Source organism: Carcharhinus amblyrhynchos, chromosome 8 (assembly GCF_965287045.1).
Source record: "Carcharhinus amblyrhynchos chromosome 8, sCarAmb.v2.hapA, whole genome shotgun sequence".
In the NCBI taxonomy this organism is placed as follows: Eukaryota; Metazoa; Chordata; class Chondrichthyes; order Carcharhiniformes; family Carcharhinidae; genus Carcharhinus; species Carcharhinus amblyrhynchos.
Window position 1 is genome coordinate 23314641 of NC_137331.1, and position 19313 is coordinate 23333953.

The 19313-nt window shown below is 45.9% G+C and overlaps 1 protein-coding gene across 1 annotated transcript in view; it reads left to right on the forward strand.

Annotated features, from left to right (window-relative positions):
* The window catches only part of neto1l (neuropilin (NRP) and tolloid (TLL)-like 1, like), a 219083-nt gene that overhangs the window by 182041 nt on the left and 17729 nt on the right, over positions 1-19313 (forward strand). Inside the window, exon 8 of the mRNA XM_080193774.1 lies at positions 13932-14045. Coding sequence (XP_080049900.1) covers positions 13932-14045 — 114 coding nt within the window. The remainder of the gene's footprint in view (positions 1-13931; positions 14046-19313) is intronic.

Below are 19313 nucleotides of genomic sequence, written 5' to 3' on the forward strand. Positions count from 1 at the left end.
CTTGAAGGCCATCTTGGAGAACGGTTACTCGAAGATCGGAGGCTGAGTGTTCTCGATTGCTGAAGTGTTCCCCAACAGGAAGAGAACACTCTTGTCTGGTGATTGTCAAGCGGTGTCCATTCATCCGTTGTCGTAGCATCTAGATTTCTCCCATAGGGAAAACTCATGGGCCAGCTATCAGACAACATTTACAGATTTCCCACTCAGCTGATAAAATCGTGATGTCTCCTTCAAGGCGCAGGGAAATCACCATTGATTACCAGCTTCTTAAATGGGCTCCTGGCCTGCTTCTAAACCTCATGACTTCCAGGCTTACCCCTCCAACTTCTGTCTGTTGCAGCACCCCAGCCCCGCATCCCCCCCAACCACTACCTCTCCCCCCTCAGCAGGACTGACTGAGCAATTTTACTTTGAGTGACCTCCCAATTGGCTGCCTCCAAGCTGGCCTTCCAATTAAGGTTAGGAACTGGCCTGGCAGAGCAAGGTCAAGCTGAGGTAGCTTGTAGATGGAGAGGGTGCCTCAATATTATGACATGGTGGCAGAGTGGTTAACACTGTTGCCCCAGCGTCATGGCCCCACATTCAATGCCAGCCCCAGATGACTCCCTGTGTGGAGTTTGCACATTGTGTGCTTGTGTTTCCTCCCACACTATAGAGATATAAGGTTTGGTGGAATGGCCATACTGACTTGTACCTTAGAGTCCAAAGTTGTGTGGGTTAGGGGAATTAGTGGGATAAACGCATGAGGTTACAGGAATAGTTGGGGATGGGGTTGGAGAGATGTTGCAGACTCGATGGGCCAAATGCCCTCCTTCTGCACAGTAGGAATTTTATGATTCTTCTATGATTCAGAGAGGTGAATGCAAAATCAGGCCTGTAGGGCAGGTCCCTTTTGATGACTGAGGGAGCTGCCTGCTGGGCTCATGGTCCCTCTTTGGGTTGTGGAGCACTAACTCTAGTGGATCCACCCAGCAGTGATGGGGCAGTTCAGCCCAGCAATGATGGGGGCTGCCTCCATTATACTGCTGGTTCCCCCATGTGGACAGCTTCCCCGGAAAGTTATTCCTAAAAGGACCCGAATTATTTAAATAGGCTGTCCAACTCTGTTTCGCGAGCAACCAATAAGTAGTCAGTCCTGCCATTGTGGATTTTGCCCAGTGGTGTGAGTGCGAGCCATCCGGATGTGGCTCCCTGTAATTTTCCTGTTGCTCCTGCAGGGAAAATCTTCTAAATGATGTCCCAATTTGATGATAGGTTGTATGCAGACAACAAGCCATGGCCTGTGGAGTTATATGTAATACATAAAAAAGGGCAATGGCTTTATTCTGCCACATGGGGCAATCATTATAGAATCATAGAACCCTACAGAGCAGAAAGAGGCCCTTCAGCCCATCGAGTCTGCACAGAACACAATCCCACCCAGGCCCTACCGCCATATCCCTACATATTTTACCCACTAATCCCTCTAACCTAGGCAGCCCAGGACACTAAGGGTCAATTTAGCATGGCCAAACAACCTAACCCGCACATCTTTGGGCTGTGGGAAGAAACCGGGGCACCCAGAGGAAACCCACACAGACACAAGGAGAATGTGCAAACTCCCACAGACAGTGACCCGAGCCAGGAATCGAACCCAGGTCCCTGTGAAGCAGCAGTGCTAACCACTGTGCTACCGTGCCGCCCTTGGTGCATTTATACTATGAGAGGGCCATTGAGAAATAACATCAAGAGTCATTCTGGGCTACACCGATCTCACCAAAACAATTCCTGATTTGTTCTGTAAACCTTTGGCTGTGTTTAGTTCAGTGACAAATGTCATTATCTGGGAGATATTTCCTGTCAGGAGAGAATACGGGAAGTGAACAGCATGTGTAGAGGAATGACAAAGGAGAATTTTAGACCGTTGTGGATGTTTACGTACCTGACAGTTTCATTCTATGTAAAATGGAGGCTACAGAGGTGGACTTTCCCATTACTTGGGTTAGACTTTGAGAGGCATCTTCAATCATTTTCCCTTCAAAATCATTCATTGGAGCCAGAGACAATGATCAGGCTTGTCTGTGCTGCTAGTCAGGAAACTGATCTCGAAGGCTGGTCATACAGCGACATTTTCCTTGCAATTTTTCAATTTGATCATTTGCAATGAATAACAATGAGGCTGTCAAAGTGTTCTTGCAGTGAATAATGCAACAATGTGAGAGATTTAAGTACTGAAAGAGATATTGGAAAGAAACAGCACGTAACTGAGGAACAGTCTAACAATAATTTATTTTTCACCATGTTGCTACACCACAGGATGAACCTACTATATAGATATTTCCCCAGAATCGCGCAGGGCATGTGAGAGTAAGCAGGGGCTATCAACCCAGAAGGCAGAATAGAAATGACAGAAGCTGATCTGAGGCAGTTCTTGTCTCCTGACACCAACATCATCAAAATGAACCGTGAATTGAAATGGTTTTATGATTAAGTTATGTGTTCGAAAGGAGTGCATGATTATCCCACAGCTAAATGAAGTGAATTATCACATAATATCTCAGGCCAAATCTCATGACCTTTACAACCTGCCGCAGCAAACCTGAAATTAAAAAACAGAAGATGCAGGGAATACACAGCAGGTCTGTGGAGAAAAAAGCAGAATTAATGGGTGAGAATTTTCCCCTGCCCCATGGCACATTTTCCAGCATTGGAGGCAGCCCGCCATTGGCTGGCAGGGGGGATCTTCCAGTCCTGCCGGTGTCAAGGGGTTTTCTCATTGTTTGTCCCCCCTGCCTCCCGGGAACCCACGGTGGGGCACTGAATTTTTCCAGCCGTTCGTGCCATCAGATCTTCCAGTCCCATCAGTTTTTTTCCATCCGTTCGTGCCATCTTCCAGTGGGACTGGAAGATCTGATGGCACGAACGGATGGAAAAATGCGGTCAATGTTTCAGATCTATGCCCTTTAACCAGATTGCACACAAATCCTATCTTGGCCATTACATCTCTCTAGAGGCCAAAAATCCGGATGCACCGAAGAGATTTCGGTTCGGGATTTTCACCAATCCCTACCGATGGCATCTTCCAAGAAGGGCGTGAGCCTAATTGGCATTTATTAGAATATTTTTACAACTAGCAGGCTCAACACTTCCCTGCTCAATGTACCTCCCCAACCAGTTGTTGTGACATCGTGTTAGCCTGAATCATTATTAGTTTTCGAAAATAAAAACCAGTTGTGATGACCAAGCTGGGGACTCAAGTAAGTTCAGCCACTGAGCGGTGAGGGAATATGGTCTGGCACTGTCACCCTGACACTGCCCACCAGACAGTGCTGGGACAGGGCCTCTGGCAGCACCTTAGGGTGGGGGGGGGGAGGGCGGGGGCAATGGGTGGGCGGGTGTGTGGTGTGATTCTCCTCATGTGTGGTGAAGGCCCAATGTTTGTGGGGTGCCTGTGGAGGTCAGGAGGGAACCATGGGGAATGCGTGCTTGGGTGGGGGGGGGGGGGTTCAACATTGATGCTTGTGTGGGTGGGGGGGGGATGGGGTGGCAGCCCAATCCCTGTATGGTGGGACATGGCACCTTGATGCCTGTGAGAGGAGGGCTGATGCCCTGATGGCTGTGTAGGCCTGAGGGATTGGGGGGAAGGGGGGGTGGTAACTGGGGAGGCTTGCTGGCATGTCGATACTTGTGTGGGGGTTGGGGGGGAGGAGCCTCCCCTGTCTGTGGTGGTGGGCAGAAGTTTATTTTTAGAGCTGATCACACTGTCCTTTAAAGACGGCGCCTCAATCTCAGGGATGCGGACATCTGCAGCATCTTACAGGAGTGCATAGGGTCCGCCATCCAAGCGATGGAAGCCCTTTTAGCCAATGTTGGAAAACAATTCATATTTACAAATGACAAGACATCACAGCCTCAGAGGGCACTGGGTCTTGGACGTAGATTGGTCAAGTGGTGACCTGCAATAGCCTCCAGTAACAGTCTTTATCATTGTGGTGCTCCACTATACTTTCTATAACCTGGCCCTCCTGAAAAGTGTAAACCTTAAGGACAATGAGGCCCTGGAGGAAAACAGCTCATTGAGGGAAGGAGCAGGAGATAAGATAGGAGGAGGAATTGGAGGCAGAGGAAGGTGATGCTGAACAGAGACGTGGTCCTATTGCAAGATGGGCTGGCTTTCTCCTGCCACTGTATGTAGAGAGGACTTCTCTCATCTCCCTCATGGCTGCTGAATCCCTTGCGCTGCTGCTGTAACTCTGCGCTTCCCTCTGGCCCAGTGGAAGACTTTGGCACAAACTCTCTCCCTCAGAAGCTTCCCGGGCTGTCAGAAATCCACCTGTTCTCCCACGAACTTTAATTCGACAGGAGAATTGTCTCCATGTTAATCAAGAGCTCGCCTTGAGGAAATTTCAACTTCAGTCAGTTTTCTGCCAGAGGCGGGTTCTTGGTGCAAAAACAGAACCAGTTACTGTTTAGCCCTTCAGTAGCTAACATCCAACCCGTAGTATTAATAGGGAGAGACAGCTGGGACTGAAATTGTGGGGTCAGATGAATGAAATGTACTAGAAGTCAGTAAAAATGTTACGTGTTGTACGGAATATTAAAAACAATGGGCTGAAGGAGGAGTAGGGTGAAGGAAATTAGGGAGACTGCACAAGAGAAGAGTGGAAGAGAGCAGTAAAAAGCAATGCTGTAGTCAGGCAGAGGGCGAAGGGAGTACTTCATTCAGAGTGGGAAGTATAATCAGGAAAGTATTAAAATCCACAAGGAGTTGGGAGAGAGGGGACAGGATTAAAGTTGAGAGTCATGTTGAAGAGGCCAACATAAAAAAAGACTATTGAAGTTAGAAGGGAAAGCAACATAATTGGATTGTTAAAGTCAGCAAAGAAGAGTCCTTGCTTCCTTTTAGCTGATCTTGTAGAGTTTAATGACTGCATTAGACTGCGAAGTGGGATATTGAGGTGGAAGGGGGGGGAAGCACCATATATCATAAAGCTGATAGTGAGAGAAAAGAGGTTTGCCATTGTTCTTCAACTCAACCTTGAATCAGTATCTCACCGCGAGGTTTCTCGACCAATCAGAGATTGTGTTTGTGATGATGAACTGTACCTGACAGTGGAAGGTTGTCTATTTAAAGTAACTCTCACAGGGGTCAGAGTGATTGATTCCAGAGGATTCTTCAACCACAGGATGGAAAGCAAGACGTGGGCCAAAATTTTACAACTTCTCTAAGTGAGGGTGCCGTTCCCCCCAAGGCCTAAAGACCTTTGATACTCCCAATCCTCTCAAACTGCACCCCACAGAACACCACTTGCCCCCCTGCAACTCCCTCAGCATCCCTTGCTCCCCCTCCAATTCTCCAAAACCCCTGCCACTCCTTCACTTTTGCTCCCTGCACTTAGTTACAAGCACTTTGTTGTAATGCCTCTTCCGACCACTGCAACGCTGTACCTGGAGGAGCTGGAGAGCAGCCAGCCAATCATATTGGCCAACTGCTCTCCAACTTAGTCGGGGGTTGGGGGGAAACCTCTGCCCAAATGCCCAGTACTCATGTTAGAAAGTGAAATGGCAATGGGCTGGGAGGCAGGGATGCGTTTCCCCTGCAGGTGACAACGGCCGGCCCCCACTATCCTAAAAATCCAGGCTATGGGAAGAATGTGGCTCCCCACCCTCTCTCCCCTGATTCTCTAGCTTTTCCCTGGAAATTGTGCTGTTGCCACAGTGATGTGTGGAAGAGAGCAGCTTCTCAAACCAGGCAAGCATGGAAAGAAGGGGTGATGAAATGAGTAACAGGATTACAATCTCTTGCTCCTGGACTTAGCGCCACAGAAGTTTCAATGACTTCATGAGAACAGGAAGTGCCAATGGCATCCCACTTTCAGGAGCTAACCTTCCCGCTCTAACTTTTCCATCATCCTTCCCCACAGTCCCTTCACTGTCTAACGTACCTTGCAGCACCACTCATTCCTGTCCCGACAGACATCTCCTTACATTCACATTTGAACAGCCAACACGCTTCACAAAGATTGTCCTTCTCTCCTCTCCACACAATTCATTAATCACACTCACAACTCTCTGCCTTCTCTCCTTGCAGGAGGAGAGGTCGGAGTTCCGGTGAGTGGCAGGCAACCTGGGCCTTCCGTAATAGCCACCCTGACTGTGGAGGAGGAGGTCAAGGAGATTGGCAAGGTGGCAGAGTTAATGGCCATTGGTGTTGGGCAGGTGGGGGTGTCACAGATAACTGCTTATAGAATTAGAAATTGGGCTGCCACTTGGCACTGAAAGCTCACTCATTAATGCTGCATTCTGTCTTCACTAACTGAAATGTGAAAATCTGCACAGTGGTGACATTTTAGCATTCCAATACGTCAGTTTAAGTCATTTCTTTCATCAACCATTGGTCTAAGTGTGACAGAGTTGCTGGAACAGGAGAATGAGCAGTCAGCAGAGGGGGCTGCAGCCTCTGAGGAAGTACCAACACATGACTCATCCATGTCCTCCATCAGCTCACCATCAAGTGGGACACACACCTCAGTGGAGACACCATGGGAGATAGAGGTGACAAGTCGTGCTTTGAGATACGCACCCTTTGTGAGCAGGAGCATGTGTTATGGACAGGGACAGCAGCGGAGATGGCCTTCCCCCATCCACTGGATAGAACACTCCAAACTCGGTTGAATGTAAGTGCTGAGCTTTGTATGTGAACCATGAAGAGGACAAATCTGGAGCCTTGATGAAGGATGCGTGCGGTTCTTGCTGGCATTTCCAGCGACATTGTGAACCTCTGGAGAGAGATTGGATGAATCCATCTCAATCGTGAATTCTATGGGCTCTCAGGTATTATGTGCTGATGTCTGGCTCCATGAAAGGAGTGGTCATCTGCAGCAGCCAGTCAAGAGCATGTTGTCCCAGACCAATGGCTTGTACATTCACTCTGCCAGTTCATGCAGGATGGAAGAAAGCCTTCCCTTCACCATTTGTGTCTCACTACAGTGCACAGAAGTGCTGTCTCAACTTTGGTTAGTAAGGGAATGTGGATGGGGGAAGAGAGGGAAGATGGAGAAAGGGAAGTGGGGAACTCAAGAAGCAGCTAGATATAGCACTTAGGATGAACGGGGTCAAAGATTATGGGAGAAAGCAGGATTAGAGTTGGATGCTCAGCAATGACTGATGAATGGCGGAGCAGGCTCAAAAGTCTCCTCCTGCTCCTATCTTCTATGCCTCTTAGTACTGGGGCTCTATTCAAGATATTCTCACTTCTTTTCATTTGCCCCTCCATTCCTCAGTCAGAAGTCCTACTTGTTGTCTCCTGTCATGATGGCCAAATCTGCCCCTGCACAGGTGCTGATTGGACGGTTTTTAGTGGGGTACTCGTGACCTCCAAAACTAAAAGAATGTTCCCCGTAAGCACCTCATCTGTCAGAGCGAGGGTTTGAGCAGCCTACCTTCCACTCTGCCGAAACCGCAGTGTAATTAGACGCAGAAGTGAAAGCTTTAATAATTGCACCAGGGAATTCACTTGGCTGATGATAAAAATGTCACTATGTGAATTTATTGTGAATTGTAAATGAATCATGCACTTTATTTCAAATTTCCATTGTCCATGCATCTCCTTTCTTGCCTCCGTCTAGACTTGAGGAGAATGATATGACCAGGTTAGAAGACACAAGGCGGCACGATGGCACAGTGATGAGCACTGCCGCCTCACAGTAATAGGGATTCAGTTTCAATTCCGGCCTCGGGTTGCTATCTGTGTGGACTTTGCACATTCTCCCAGTGTCTGCGTGGGTTTCATCTCAGTGCTCCAGTTTCCTTCCACAGTCCAAAGATGTGCAGGTTAGGTTGATTGGCCATGATAAATTGACCCTAGTGTCAGGGGGATTATCAGGGTAAATATGAGAGGTTATGAGAATAGGGCCTGGGTGGGATTGTGGTCAATGGGCCGAAAGGCCTCCTTCTGCACTGTATGGATGCTATGATTCTATCAAGACAAGTAATGAGTGTGAATGAGTTGGCGAGACTGTAGAAATGTTGTGTTTGGTGAGGGGTAGTGTATTTGTTGTGTACAATGGCTTCACACATTCAGGTTATCTCAACCGTGCCTGGGTGAATCCATCATGGGCTTCTCTGGCAGCTAGGTGAGTAGCTGTAGAACTCTGGCCATCTCAGGTCCTTCCTCTTCCTCCTCCTCTAAAGCTAATCCTCCGATTTTATGCCCTCTAATGAGAATATCATTTTCTTTGATATGGAGCTATGTGCATAATCCTCCTGTTCTGTTGAGATGAATGTGACTATGGAGAAAGGTAACTCTTGTTGTGTTGTTGCTGCTGGAGACACTGGTGTTGCTATTGTTCCTCCTCCTGCTTCTGGTGTTGCATCTCTTCTCTGTCCTCATTAGAGCTGTATGTTACAGCTACGTAATCTGTCCCTGCACTTGGCTGAAAGCTGTCAAGAAGGACATTCAGACCAAAATAAACAAATTCCAAGCTGAGAAAAATTACTTTCAAGGAGTTGGAAATCACCTCTAAAGCATTGAAAGCACACTCTCAAAAGAAGCCTGACCAGCTGTGCAATTTGACTGTTTAAAGACTTCCCGGTCTGTCTGTATCATTGACCATTTGCTCCCTATTGTGTTGTCACCCTGGTGTCTCTAGCCAGTTCCACCCAGCTCGGATAACCTTCCCAGCGATCCCACAGATTTTCCCAAAGGCCTGTAAGTGTGGTAAGTGGTTAGCACTGTGGCCTCACTGTGTCAGGGATCTGGGTTCGCTTCTAGCCTCAAGTGACTGTGTGAAGTTTGCAAGTTCTCCCCGTGTCTGCATGGGTTTCCTCCAGGTGCCCTGGTTTCCTCCCACAAAGATGTGGAGTTTAGGTGGATTGGCCATGCTAAATTGCCCCTTAGTGTCAGAGAATTAGAAGGGTAAACATGTGGGGTTACGGGGATAGGGACTGGGTGGGGTTGTGGTTGGTGCAGTCTCGGTGGCCAAATGGCCTCCTTCTGCACTGTAGGGATTCTATGAACTGCATCCCTGCAAAACACAAGTAAACTAGGTTGTATAAGTTTTCCGTGATCTGACCCTTCTGCACCTGAGCCCTCGTCTCCCATATCCTTATTCTGCCACATGAGTTACCAGTGTTATCCACTACTGTCCCATGAGATTTGGCAAAATAATTCTCATGGCAATCCATCGGTGCTACTCACCTATCTATTTACAGTGGTTATCACTGCTGCCTCACAGCGCCAGGGACCCAGGTTCAATTCTGCCCTTAGGTGACTGTGTGGAGTTTGCGTGAGTTTCCTCCGGGTGCTCCAGTTTCCTCCCACATTCCAAAGATGTGTAGGTTAGATGGATTGGCCATGCTAAATTGCCCCTTCGTGTCCCAAGATGTGTAGGTTAGGGGAATTAGTGGGGTAAATGCGTGGAGTTATGGGGATACGGCCAGGGTAAAATGCTCTGTTAGAGAGTAGGCGCAGAATCAATGGGGCGAATGGCCTCCTTCTACACTGTAGGGATTCTAATATGTCTGCCATATACAATACATTGATCCTGATCTTCTGGACATGAATTACACTCTGTACCACAGCTGTCATTTTGTGGCTTAATAAGAAGCAGGATCATGTGTCAATTTAGGAACCATGCCACAAAATGGCATGCCACATGTTACCATGGCACAGAATGGCATGCCACATGTTACCATGTGCATACTCCACTCGCAAACCCAGAATTTCCTCTTATTATCTTATACGTCAGTTACAAGAAGGCATGTGATTGGCTGGTTTGGTCACCCAGCACGAAACACTTGCATCCAACCATTTTGGATCTTGGTGCTGGTGCTCTGTATCATAGTTTACAATTAAAATCTTTTTAAAAAAGAACTGCTCATAATTCGACACCGAGTCTGACAAATTGTTATCTCAATTGTAGGAGACAATAGGATGACTGGCACGACAAACAGAAATCTATCTTTGGTACATTTGAATCCTAGAATCCCATGGCCATTCCGTCCATGCATTTACCCCACTAATCTACCTATCTTGGGACAGACACTAACGGACAATTTAGCATGGCCAAGTCACCTAACCTGCACATCTTTGGACTATGGCAGGAAACTGGAGCACCCGGAGGAAACCCATGCAGACATGAGAAGAACACGTAAACTCCACACCTGAGGCTGGAATCAAACTGGAGTCCCTGGCGCTATGAGACAGCAGTGCGAACCACTGTGTCAATATGTTGCCCAAATGCAAGGCCATTTTGAAGTTTGGGTGGCAGCACTCCATTGCAGCCAGTTACCTATCACTAGATGCCATAGACCTCAATGCTGGAAATCAATGCAATAAGTATTCAATCCCTGAGCAGTGACATCTATGATCATGGTGAATGGGGACACGTAAACAGCAGAAGGAATTATCAGTTCAGAACAAACTTCTGAAATTTCTTGTTGAGAGGAAATACTGCATTGAGTGGATCATATTTGCTTTCCGCATGCATGACCTTAAGACTTAATCATAACTAGATATAAAAAGAATACTCCACAGCACAGTAATGTTAACCTTGAATGTTGGTGTGCAAAAGGTCATTATTTGCCTTGCAATGGCTGGCATGATTGATGCTGGAGTTTAATTGTTTTTGAGACTGGAGTGGTGATATATTCCTATGTTAAGTCTTGTTTTGCAGCATGTCAAATGTAGGGCAAGATTACTGAGAACTGAGATTGGCTTAGAACAGCATGTTCATCACCCAGTTCTGGAAAAAAAAACAGTGCGGTTAGACCGAATTCGAGAGCAGCCAATCATAATAACTTACTTTATAAAACAATGTTGCAGCTTTGTGAGTTTTCACTCAACTTGCATATTTGGGGAATTTACTTGGAATTTTACAAAGACAAGCAAGGGGGATTTTTTTTACAGTTGGAAATTGAGCATTGTCAGAGGTTGCTTGACTGTAGTGTGATCAGAGCACCATCTAGTGGTTTGCTATTTTAATACAAGCATGTGAATGCATTCACCTCAGAATTAATCTGCATAGTACCTGCTTATCAGGTGCAATGCGACTACCCAAGGATCCAAAACTGCATCCAAAATGTGTGTGCATTCTTCTGGCAAAAGGTGCACCATCGTTTTGTAGGAAGGAGTGTTTGCTAGTGTATTGCACATATTTCAATGTTGTATCAGGCACAGTGCACTATGAAACACTTACATCTCCTTCCCTGTGGACAGAGTGAAGCAGTACAAGAATATGTAAAGATTTGCCCTGCATAGAAAGCTTCCCTAGGATGCAATGTGCCATTTACTGCCATGCATGCTCCTTATCACAATCCAGGAATGTTCATCACTTGAAAAGAACTCTGGCCCCCTCAGCCTGCAACCATAACCAAGCAAGCGCATCATGCAGCTTTGTCTCTGCTGTCCTGGAGGCAGTCATGACTCTTTCATTCTCTGTCTGTCTCCGTGCCCCCTTTATCCCAACCAGGATCCAAAATTGAAAGCTGGTTGCTGAGTGACAAGTGTTACCTCCTCCTGATATGGTTCTCGACTCCTGTTAGGTACAGCTGTACAACAAGCATAAAATGGGAGCCACAAGAAAAATCTTGCAAAAACTAACAGAATTTCCAGACAACACTACCAAAGTTCACACATAACATTCCTGTTCTTAAACTCTGGGCCTCAGCTAATAAAGGAAAGTATCCCATATGCCTTCTAAACCACCTTGTCTAGCTGTCATACTTCCTTCAGGAATGTGTGGACGTATTCTCCAAGGTCCCTGTTTTCCTTTGTGCTGTACAAGAACCTAGCAGCTGTTGGATATTACTTTGTGTATTTGTCCTTGATAAAATTATTCCCTCTTTTTTTTCTGGATTGAATTCCATTTTGCTACTTTTTGCTCATCTGTGCATTGATATTTTCATACACACATCAGCCTTCTTCTGGTGACACAGTGGTTAGCACTGCTGCCTCACAATGTCAGGGACTCTGGTTCAGTTCCTGGCTTGGGTGACTGTGTGGAGTTTGCACTTTTTCTGTATGTCTCTGTGGGTTTCCTCCAGTTTCCTCCCACAGTCCGAAAGATGTGCTGGTTAGACGCATTGGCCATGCTAAATTCTTCCTCAGTGTACCCGAACAGGTACCGGAGTGTGGCAACTAGGGGATTTTCACCCTAACTTCATGTAAGCCTACTTTGTGACACTAATAAATAAACATTAAACTTTAAACCCAAACAGGCGCTGGACTTTGGCGACTAGGGGATTTTCACATTAACTTAATTGCAGTGTTAATGTTAGCCCTCTTGTGACACTAATAATTAAAACCTAGAAAAAGCATTTTCAACCACATAACCACTTTCCATATCATTCACAATCTTCCCCTACATTTGAGTCAGTGTCATTAACCTAAAGCTTGCCCAAAGAGGTAGCTTCTAATTGAATCTTGGTGGAGTTGAGTGAGATGGAGAGATTTTGCTTAGGAATTCCATAGCTGATGACTTAGGCTGAAAGCATGATCACCACCATGGGGTGAAGAAAGTGCAGATGGTCAAGACACCTGAATTAGAGGAATACAGAGTGTTTGAATGGGTGAGAGGCTGAAGAAGATTGGGTTAATAGGGAGGAGTGAGGCCGTGAAGAGATTGAACATGACGATGAGTCAAACCGGATGCAAAGTTTGCAAACAGCCTGATTCAGCCTGAGAGTGTGCCTAGCAATCTGGTGGAAAGTGGTTATAGAACAGAAAATATTACTTCTATTTATTGAGCACCTTAACAATGCTTCAGGGCATCATAAAATGCTTCACATAAAATCAATCTTGAGGTACAGTGGCTGTTGTGCTGTGAAACGTGGCAGCTGATTTGCACAAAGCAAGACCTCACAGCAATTAGTGAGGTGAAAGAATTGTCTGTTTTTGGTGCTGAGACAGAGAAATACTCCTGGAACATCTACAGAACTCTCTGGTCCTCTGAATGATCTCACCCATCTTTGACATCCACCTGGCCATTCTGTCAGACTGCACATAGATACAAAGGGCTGGCAATTTATTGTTTTGTATTTGTAAGGCACAAGTAACATGATTTTGCTTTCTGAAAGGGAATGCAGGAATGTAACATAATTGTTTGCTTTATGTTCTTAAAATGAACTTGTCATTTTGATTTACCAGTGTAAAATGGTTTGGGTTTGGGGAAAAAAATGTTCTCATGGAAACATTGACGGTAATGTGTAACTAACTTTCTGAACTTATGCCTTATTACTGTTGTAAAAATGTTTCTTTTTTGTATTTGTTAATAGGATGCAGGCATCGCTGGCAAGACCAGCATTCATTGCCCATCCCTGATTGTCCTTGAACTAAGTGGCTTGCTAGGCTATTTCAGAGGGCAGTTAAGAGTCAACCACATTGCTGTAGGTCTAGAGTCACACATACGTAGGCCAGACTATGTAAGGTTGGCAGATTTCCTTCCCTTAAGGGCATTAGTGAACCAGATGGGTTTTCTGACAATCGACAATGGTTTTGTGGTCATCAATAGTCTTAATTCCAGATTTTTTGTTATTGATCTCAAATTCCACCATCTGCCATGGCTTGAGTCGAACCCAGGTCCCCAGAACATTGGCTGATTTTCTGCATTAGTACTCTCGTGATAATACCATTAGGCCATATAAAATAGGCTGGAATCCTTTGTTTCCAAAGGGACACTTCAGCTGGTAAGTCTGTTGTTCTTTGTATGGAAATATATGAGTAAGTTGCCCAACAGGTATGAAAGGAAAATCCATCCGTGCTTGGAATAGAGCTTACAGATCAATATTAACCAAGGTTGGGATCTAGGAAAGGGCATAGTGAAAAATAAATTTCTACCTGCAGCCAGAGGTTAGCAGTTGTCAAAAACTGTTTGCTGTGGAGCTGATGTCTCACTTTCCTAGCAGGCGGATGTGTTTGAACTTATCTATGTTTACCCTGGTTTCTTTTCCAGCCCCCTGCGAAGGTAGCGCTTTCTTTTGCCACAGTAACATGTGCATCAATAATACACTGGTCTGCAATGGTGTGCAAAACTGCGTGTACCCCTGGGATGAAAATCATTGTAAAGGTAACAGCCTCTTCCCTTTTCTTTCTGAAATACGTGCGCACTAACTTCCTTTTTTCAACTTCCTGCACCTTCGTGCAAGATGTGTGTCTCTGAAGAACTGTGAGATGTAGAAAAGTTTTGTTTGTAGGTTTGTTAAATATGTTGATATTCAACTCATCCACTTTGGGCTACAAAAGATCCATTTGTCTCTTGCTATGTTTTTTTCCCCAATGGGATCACTGACTCAAATGTAGGGGAAGATTGTGAATGATGTGGAAAGTGGTTATGTGGTTGATTTACTGTTCAAATGTAAAAACACTGCTATTTACTGATCATGGACATCAGCTGACAAGATAGGGTTGATGGTAAAACAATTTGTTGTATGCATCCATCAAACAGTCTGAACTTTTTTTTGTATCATTTAATTAAAGAGCAGAAAGTGACCTGGATCTATAGAACAAAGTGGTTTGTTGTCTTGATTTACTGATTGATAAGCAGAGACATGTAAATTAAATTGCAGTCCCACAGACAGACTGGTGCTACTCTGCATTGTGTGAATCTACTCCCACCTCCACTATTGTATTCAGCTCTTTATCCACAGCAGTGCCAAGGTTAAACTGGGTTTGAAAGAAAGTGATAAATGCTATTTCACCTCTAGGAGATTAAAGGTCAGATCTTGAAATTGAATATTAGGATTGCACAAGACAATCCAGACCCCATGAAAACTGAAGCAGGAGAGGATAAATTTCTCCCGCTTTCCCCATTTGAAAAATCAACGTTGTTTATTATCGATGGGAGGATGGGGAGTGGGGGGGGGGGGGGGGGGAGGGGGGGGGGGATGTGGAGGGCAGGGGTGAGGGGCTGCGGGTAATGAATGGGTGGAATCCTCCCATCGCAGTTAAAGTAGGGTCAGAATTTAACAGGAAACTTTCAGGTGTTGAGGCCTAACACAGCCTAACCTGTTCCGCCGAGATATTCCTTCTCTCTTCATATCCTCCCAGAACTTCTGCTAGCTGCACATTCCTGTTTGCTACAGCGGTGGGGAGAGGGGGAGATGAGTCACACAACCTTGTCCCCTGTCTGCCTCAACGCAACATTCCCAGAGCTGCCACACCAAAGTAAGGTTCCAGGAGGTGACTGTGAAGACTTTGAGCAAAATCTGAAAAGCTAGAAGCCTGAAACAGAAACAGAAAATCCCAGAAATTCTCTGGGCTGCAGTTCAAGACAAAAATCATTGACCTGAAATGTTGACTCTGTGTTTCCCTCTCCACTGATGCTGCCAGACCTGCTGAGTATTACAATTGCCTCTCTTATTGTATAAAGGGGTGATATCTGACTGTTGCGGAGGAGCAAAGTTCACCTCTTTATACAGTAAGACAGAACACTGGAAGCGCTCTGCAGGTCTGGCAGCATCAGTGGAGAAAGAAACACAAAGTTAATGTTTCAGATCGATGACCTTCATCAAGAACTATAACCCTAAGAATTTCTGGGATTTTCTGTTTTTGTGATGTCTGACTGTGGAAGAAAAGCAAAGTTTGCTACTCAGAAAAGAACAACTTACTTTTATATAGTGCTTTTGACATAGTTAATAGCTCGAATGACCTTCACAGGAGTGTTACCCAACTACATTAAGTCAAAAAGCAAGATATTGGGGCAAACCATAGAATCAAAGGTGATCCAGTCTGATCACGGCATGTTTACTGGCAGCTGAGCCATTGGCCGCTGGTGAGATCTTCTGGTCCAACCAATGCCTACAGTGTTTGGCATTCCTTGCCCGTTGTAAGGCATGACCACCAATGATGAAGAAGTTTAAATCAAGGTGGTCAAGAGACCAGGCTTGGAAGACCAAAGGGATCTCAAAGAGTTGTAGAGCTGGAATAGATTTCAAAAATAGGGAGGGGTGAGGCCAGGGAGGGAAGTTGAAACAGAGGTCGGAATTTTAAAACCAACGTGTGCTGCTTAATGGGATCCGATTTAATTTGGTGAGCATAGGGATCATTGATATCAGTTAGGGTAGGAACAGCAGGGTTTTTGGACAGTTTTTTGGGGGTGGAGGTGGCTAATGGGAGGTCAGCCAGGAGTGCATGAGAATAGTCAAGTGTAGGGGAAATTAAGGCAAGGGTGAAGGTTTCCGCAGAATCAGGGCGGGCGTGGCTCACTGAATGGAATTCTCTGTTGGCCTTGAGCGGGGTTTTTCCATCCTTGCCCAAGCGAGGTCATAAAATCCCAGCCAAAGTGGGGTCAGGCAAAGTTATGGAGGTGAAAGTAGGTGATACTTGTAATTGTACAGATATGCATTCAGTAGCTCACCTCAAGGGTAACTACTACACTTACTAAACAGTCTTGTTCAGACTCAGATAATGCCAGAGGAGGTGAAGGTGCAAGAGATGGGAAAAGGGTTTAAGATGATTGTTTGTCAGGGGCGGGGCAATGCCAATGGGCAGTTCCAGGGGAAATGCCATGGGGCAGTGCTAAGGCACTTCCCAGGCATGACACTCCATGCCAGCCTCCTACCTGCTGATTTCCCTCACCACCCCCTTGACCACCGGGGAGTTGCACTTACTTGTTTGCCCCTGGAGGATTGTCTTCACCAGGTCCTCATTTGTCAGGACCTGTTGTAAACCCTGCCAGCTCCATATTAATGAGGGGAGGGGGTGCGGGGGCACAGGGAGTCTGGGGAAGGGGTGGTGGAGGGGAGACGATGTCTAATGTGGAGGGATAAAACAACGGGGAAGCTCGTTAATGATTTTTATATGTATGGAAATGGGATTCCTGACCTTCCATTGCAAGAACCCCATTGCATCCTTAATTTGCGGGGGGTCGGGGGGTATGGGCGGGGGGGAGGTGGTGGAAGGGGCTGGGGGAAGAGGCTGGGTCTGAGGGATGGGGGGGATGGTGGTGGAGACAATCTGAAGTGGGAATCTCTTCAGTCTAACAGGTATTTGGGGACACTGGTTGGATTCTTTGCCCCTATAGGCACTTCCGCCTGCCGAAAACAGGGGGTGGAAAATGGTGCTCCCCGCTCCCCAGACTCTTGTTATCCAGAGAAATCTAGACGTTCAAAATTTGAGAAAAGATCCAGTGCTCGTTGAAAAGAACAAAGATCAAACACAGAGGATGGGAATGCCAATTTAAACGGGCAGTTAACTTGTAGTCAGGGTTAAAATACACACAAGATTAGTACCAGGGGAGCTTAAGCAGCAGAAGAGGGGAAACTTCAGGTGAAAGGACAAAGGATGGCCGTGGATGGCCAAGAGTGGAGGCTTACAGTAAGGAACACACTGGAGACCATTTTGAGTCACAACAACTCAGTTCATACTCCAGTCAATCCCAAACATTTACCAGTCTTCATCTTGTCAAAAAATCTCCTCTGCTCCTTTGGGATGTCTCACTAGCTTGTGTGATGACGTAGTGGTATCTTCAAGTCTTGCCACCTTTTCAGAGTTGGGTGCTCTCCAGGTGATTGGAAACCCACCAGGGGTTGATCATGCATTATACATCATTTCACACAGTGAAGTGGTTTGGGCTTCTACATTAATGACCTTTCATTCTATCCGTCAGAATCGCTACATCACATGAACTGTCGAGCCCCAAGACATTCTCATGAACCCTGTTTTCAGAGTTGCATTCTCTTTGTTATTTATAAATTTATCACACTTATGTAAAGATCTGATTTTATCTTAGTTGACTGCATGAATGCGGTAATTATGTTATTACCTGACTTTAGACTTGTATTTCCTATTGTTCAAGAAAAGTTGCAAGAAAAAAATAGATGTGAGTAAAGTAAAAGTTTATTTATTAATAAGAACATAAGAACATAAGAAATAGGAGCAGGAGTAGGCCATCTAGCTGTTCGAGCCTGCCCCGCCATTCAATAAGATCATGGCTGATCTGAAGTGGATCAGTTCCACTTCCTGCTTTCTCCCCATAACCCTTAATTCCCCTGTCTATCAAAAACCTATCTACCCGCGATTTCACTATATTTCGCAAGGTAGCCTCCACCACTTCATCGGGCAGAGAATTCCAGAGATTCACCACCCTTTGAGTGAAGAAGTTCCTCCTCAACTCTGATCTAAACTGCACCCCCCCCCCCACTTATCTTGACGTTGTGTCCTCTAGCCCTGCTCTCCTTTCAAAGTGGGAAGAATCTCTCTACCTCTACCCTATCCATCCCCTTCATTATCTTATACGTCTCTATAAGATCCCCCCTTATCCTTCTAAACTCCAACGAGTACAGACCCAGTCTATTTAGTCTCTCTTCATAGGCTAACCCCCTCATCTCCGGTATCAGCCTAGTGAACCTCCTCTGCACTCCCTTCAAGGCCAATATATCCTTCCGCAAGTGCGGTGACCAAAACTGCACAAGTACTCCAGCTGTGGCCTCACCAGTACCCTACAGTTGCAGCAAGACCTCCCTGCTTTTATATTCTATCCCCCTCGCTATAAAGGCCAACATTCCATTCGCCTTCTTGATCACCTGCTGCACCTGCAGACTGGGTTTTTGCGACTCGTGCACAAGGACCCCCAGGTCGCTCTGCACCGTAGCACACTGCAGCTTTTCGCCTTTTAAATAATAATCCCTCCTACTATTATTTCTGCCAAAGTGGATAACCTCACACTTGCTAATATTATACTCCATCTGCCAGGTCCTCGCCCACTCGCTCAGCCTATCCAGATCCCTCTGCAGACTTTCCACACCCTCCACGCAATTTGCTTTTCCGCTTATCTTTGTGTCATCAGCAAATTTCGTCACCCTACATTCAACCCCCTCCTCCCGATCATCTATATAAATGGTAAACAGTTGAGGCCCCGGCACCAATCCCTACGGCACTCCACTAGTCACCAACCGCCAACCAGAATAGCACCCATTGATACCAACTCTCTGCTTCCTATTAGACAGCCAATCCTCTATCTACGCTAACACCTTACCCCCAACTCCACGCACCCTAACCTTCTGTAGTAACCTTTTATGAGGCACCTTATCAAATGCCTTTTGGAAATCTAAAAACACCACATTCACCAGTTCCCCTCTGTCCACCGCACTAGTCACATCCTCATAGAAATCCAATAAATTTGTCAAACACGACTTCCCCTCCACGAATCCGTGCTGCATTTGCTCGATCAAACCATTCTGTTCTAGGTGTCTCACTATTTCTTTTTTGATGACGGATTCTAGCATTTTTCCAACTACAGACGTTAAACTAACCGGCCTATAATGTCACAAGTAGACCTACATTAACAGTGCAATGAAGTGACTATAAAAATTCCCTAGTCACCACACTCTGGCAC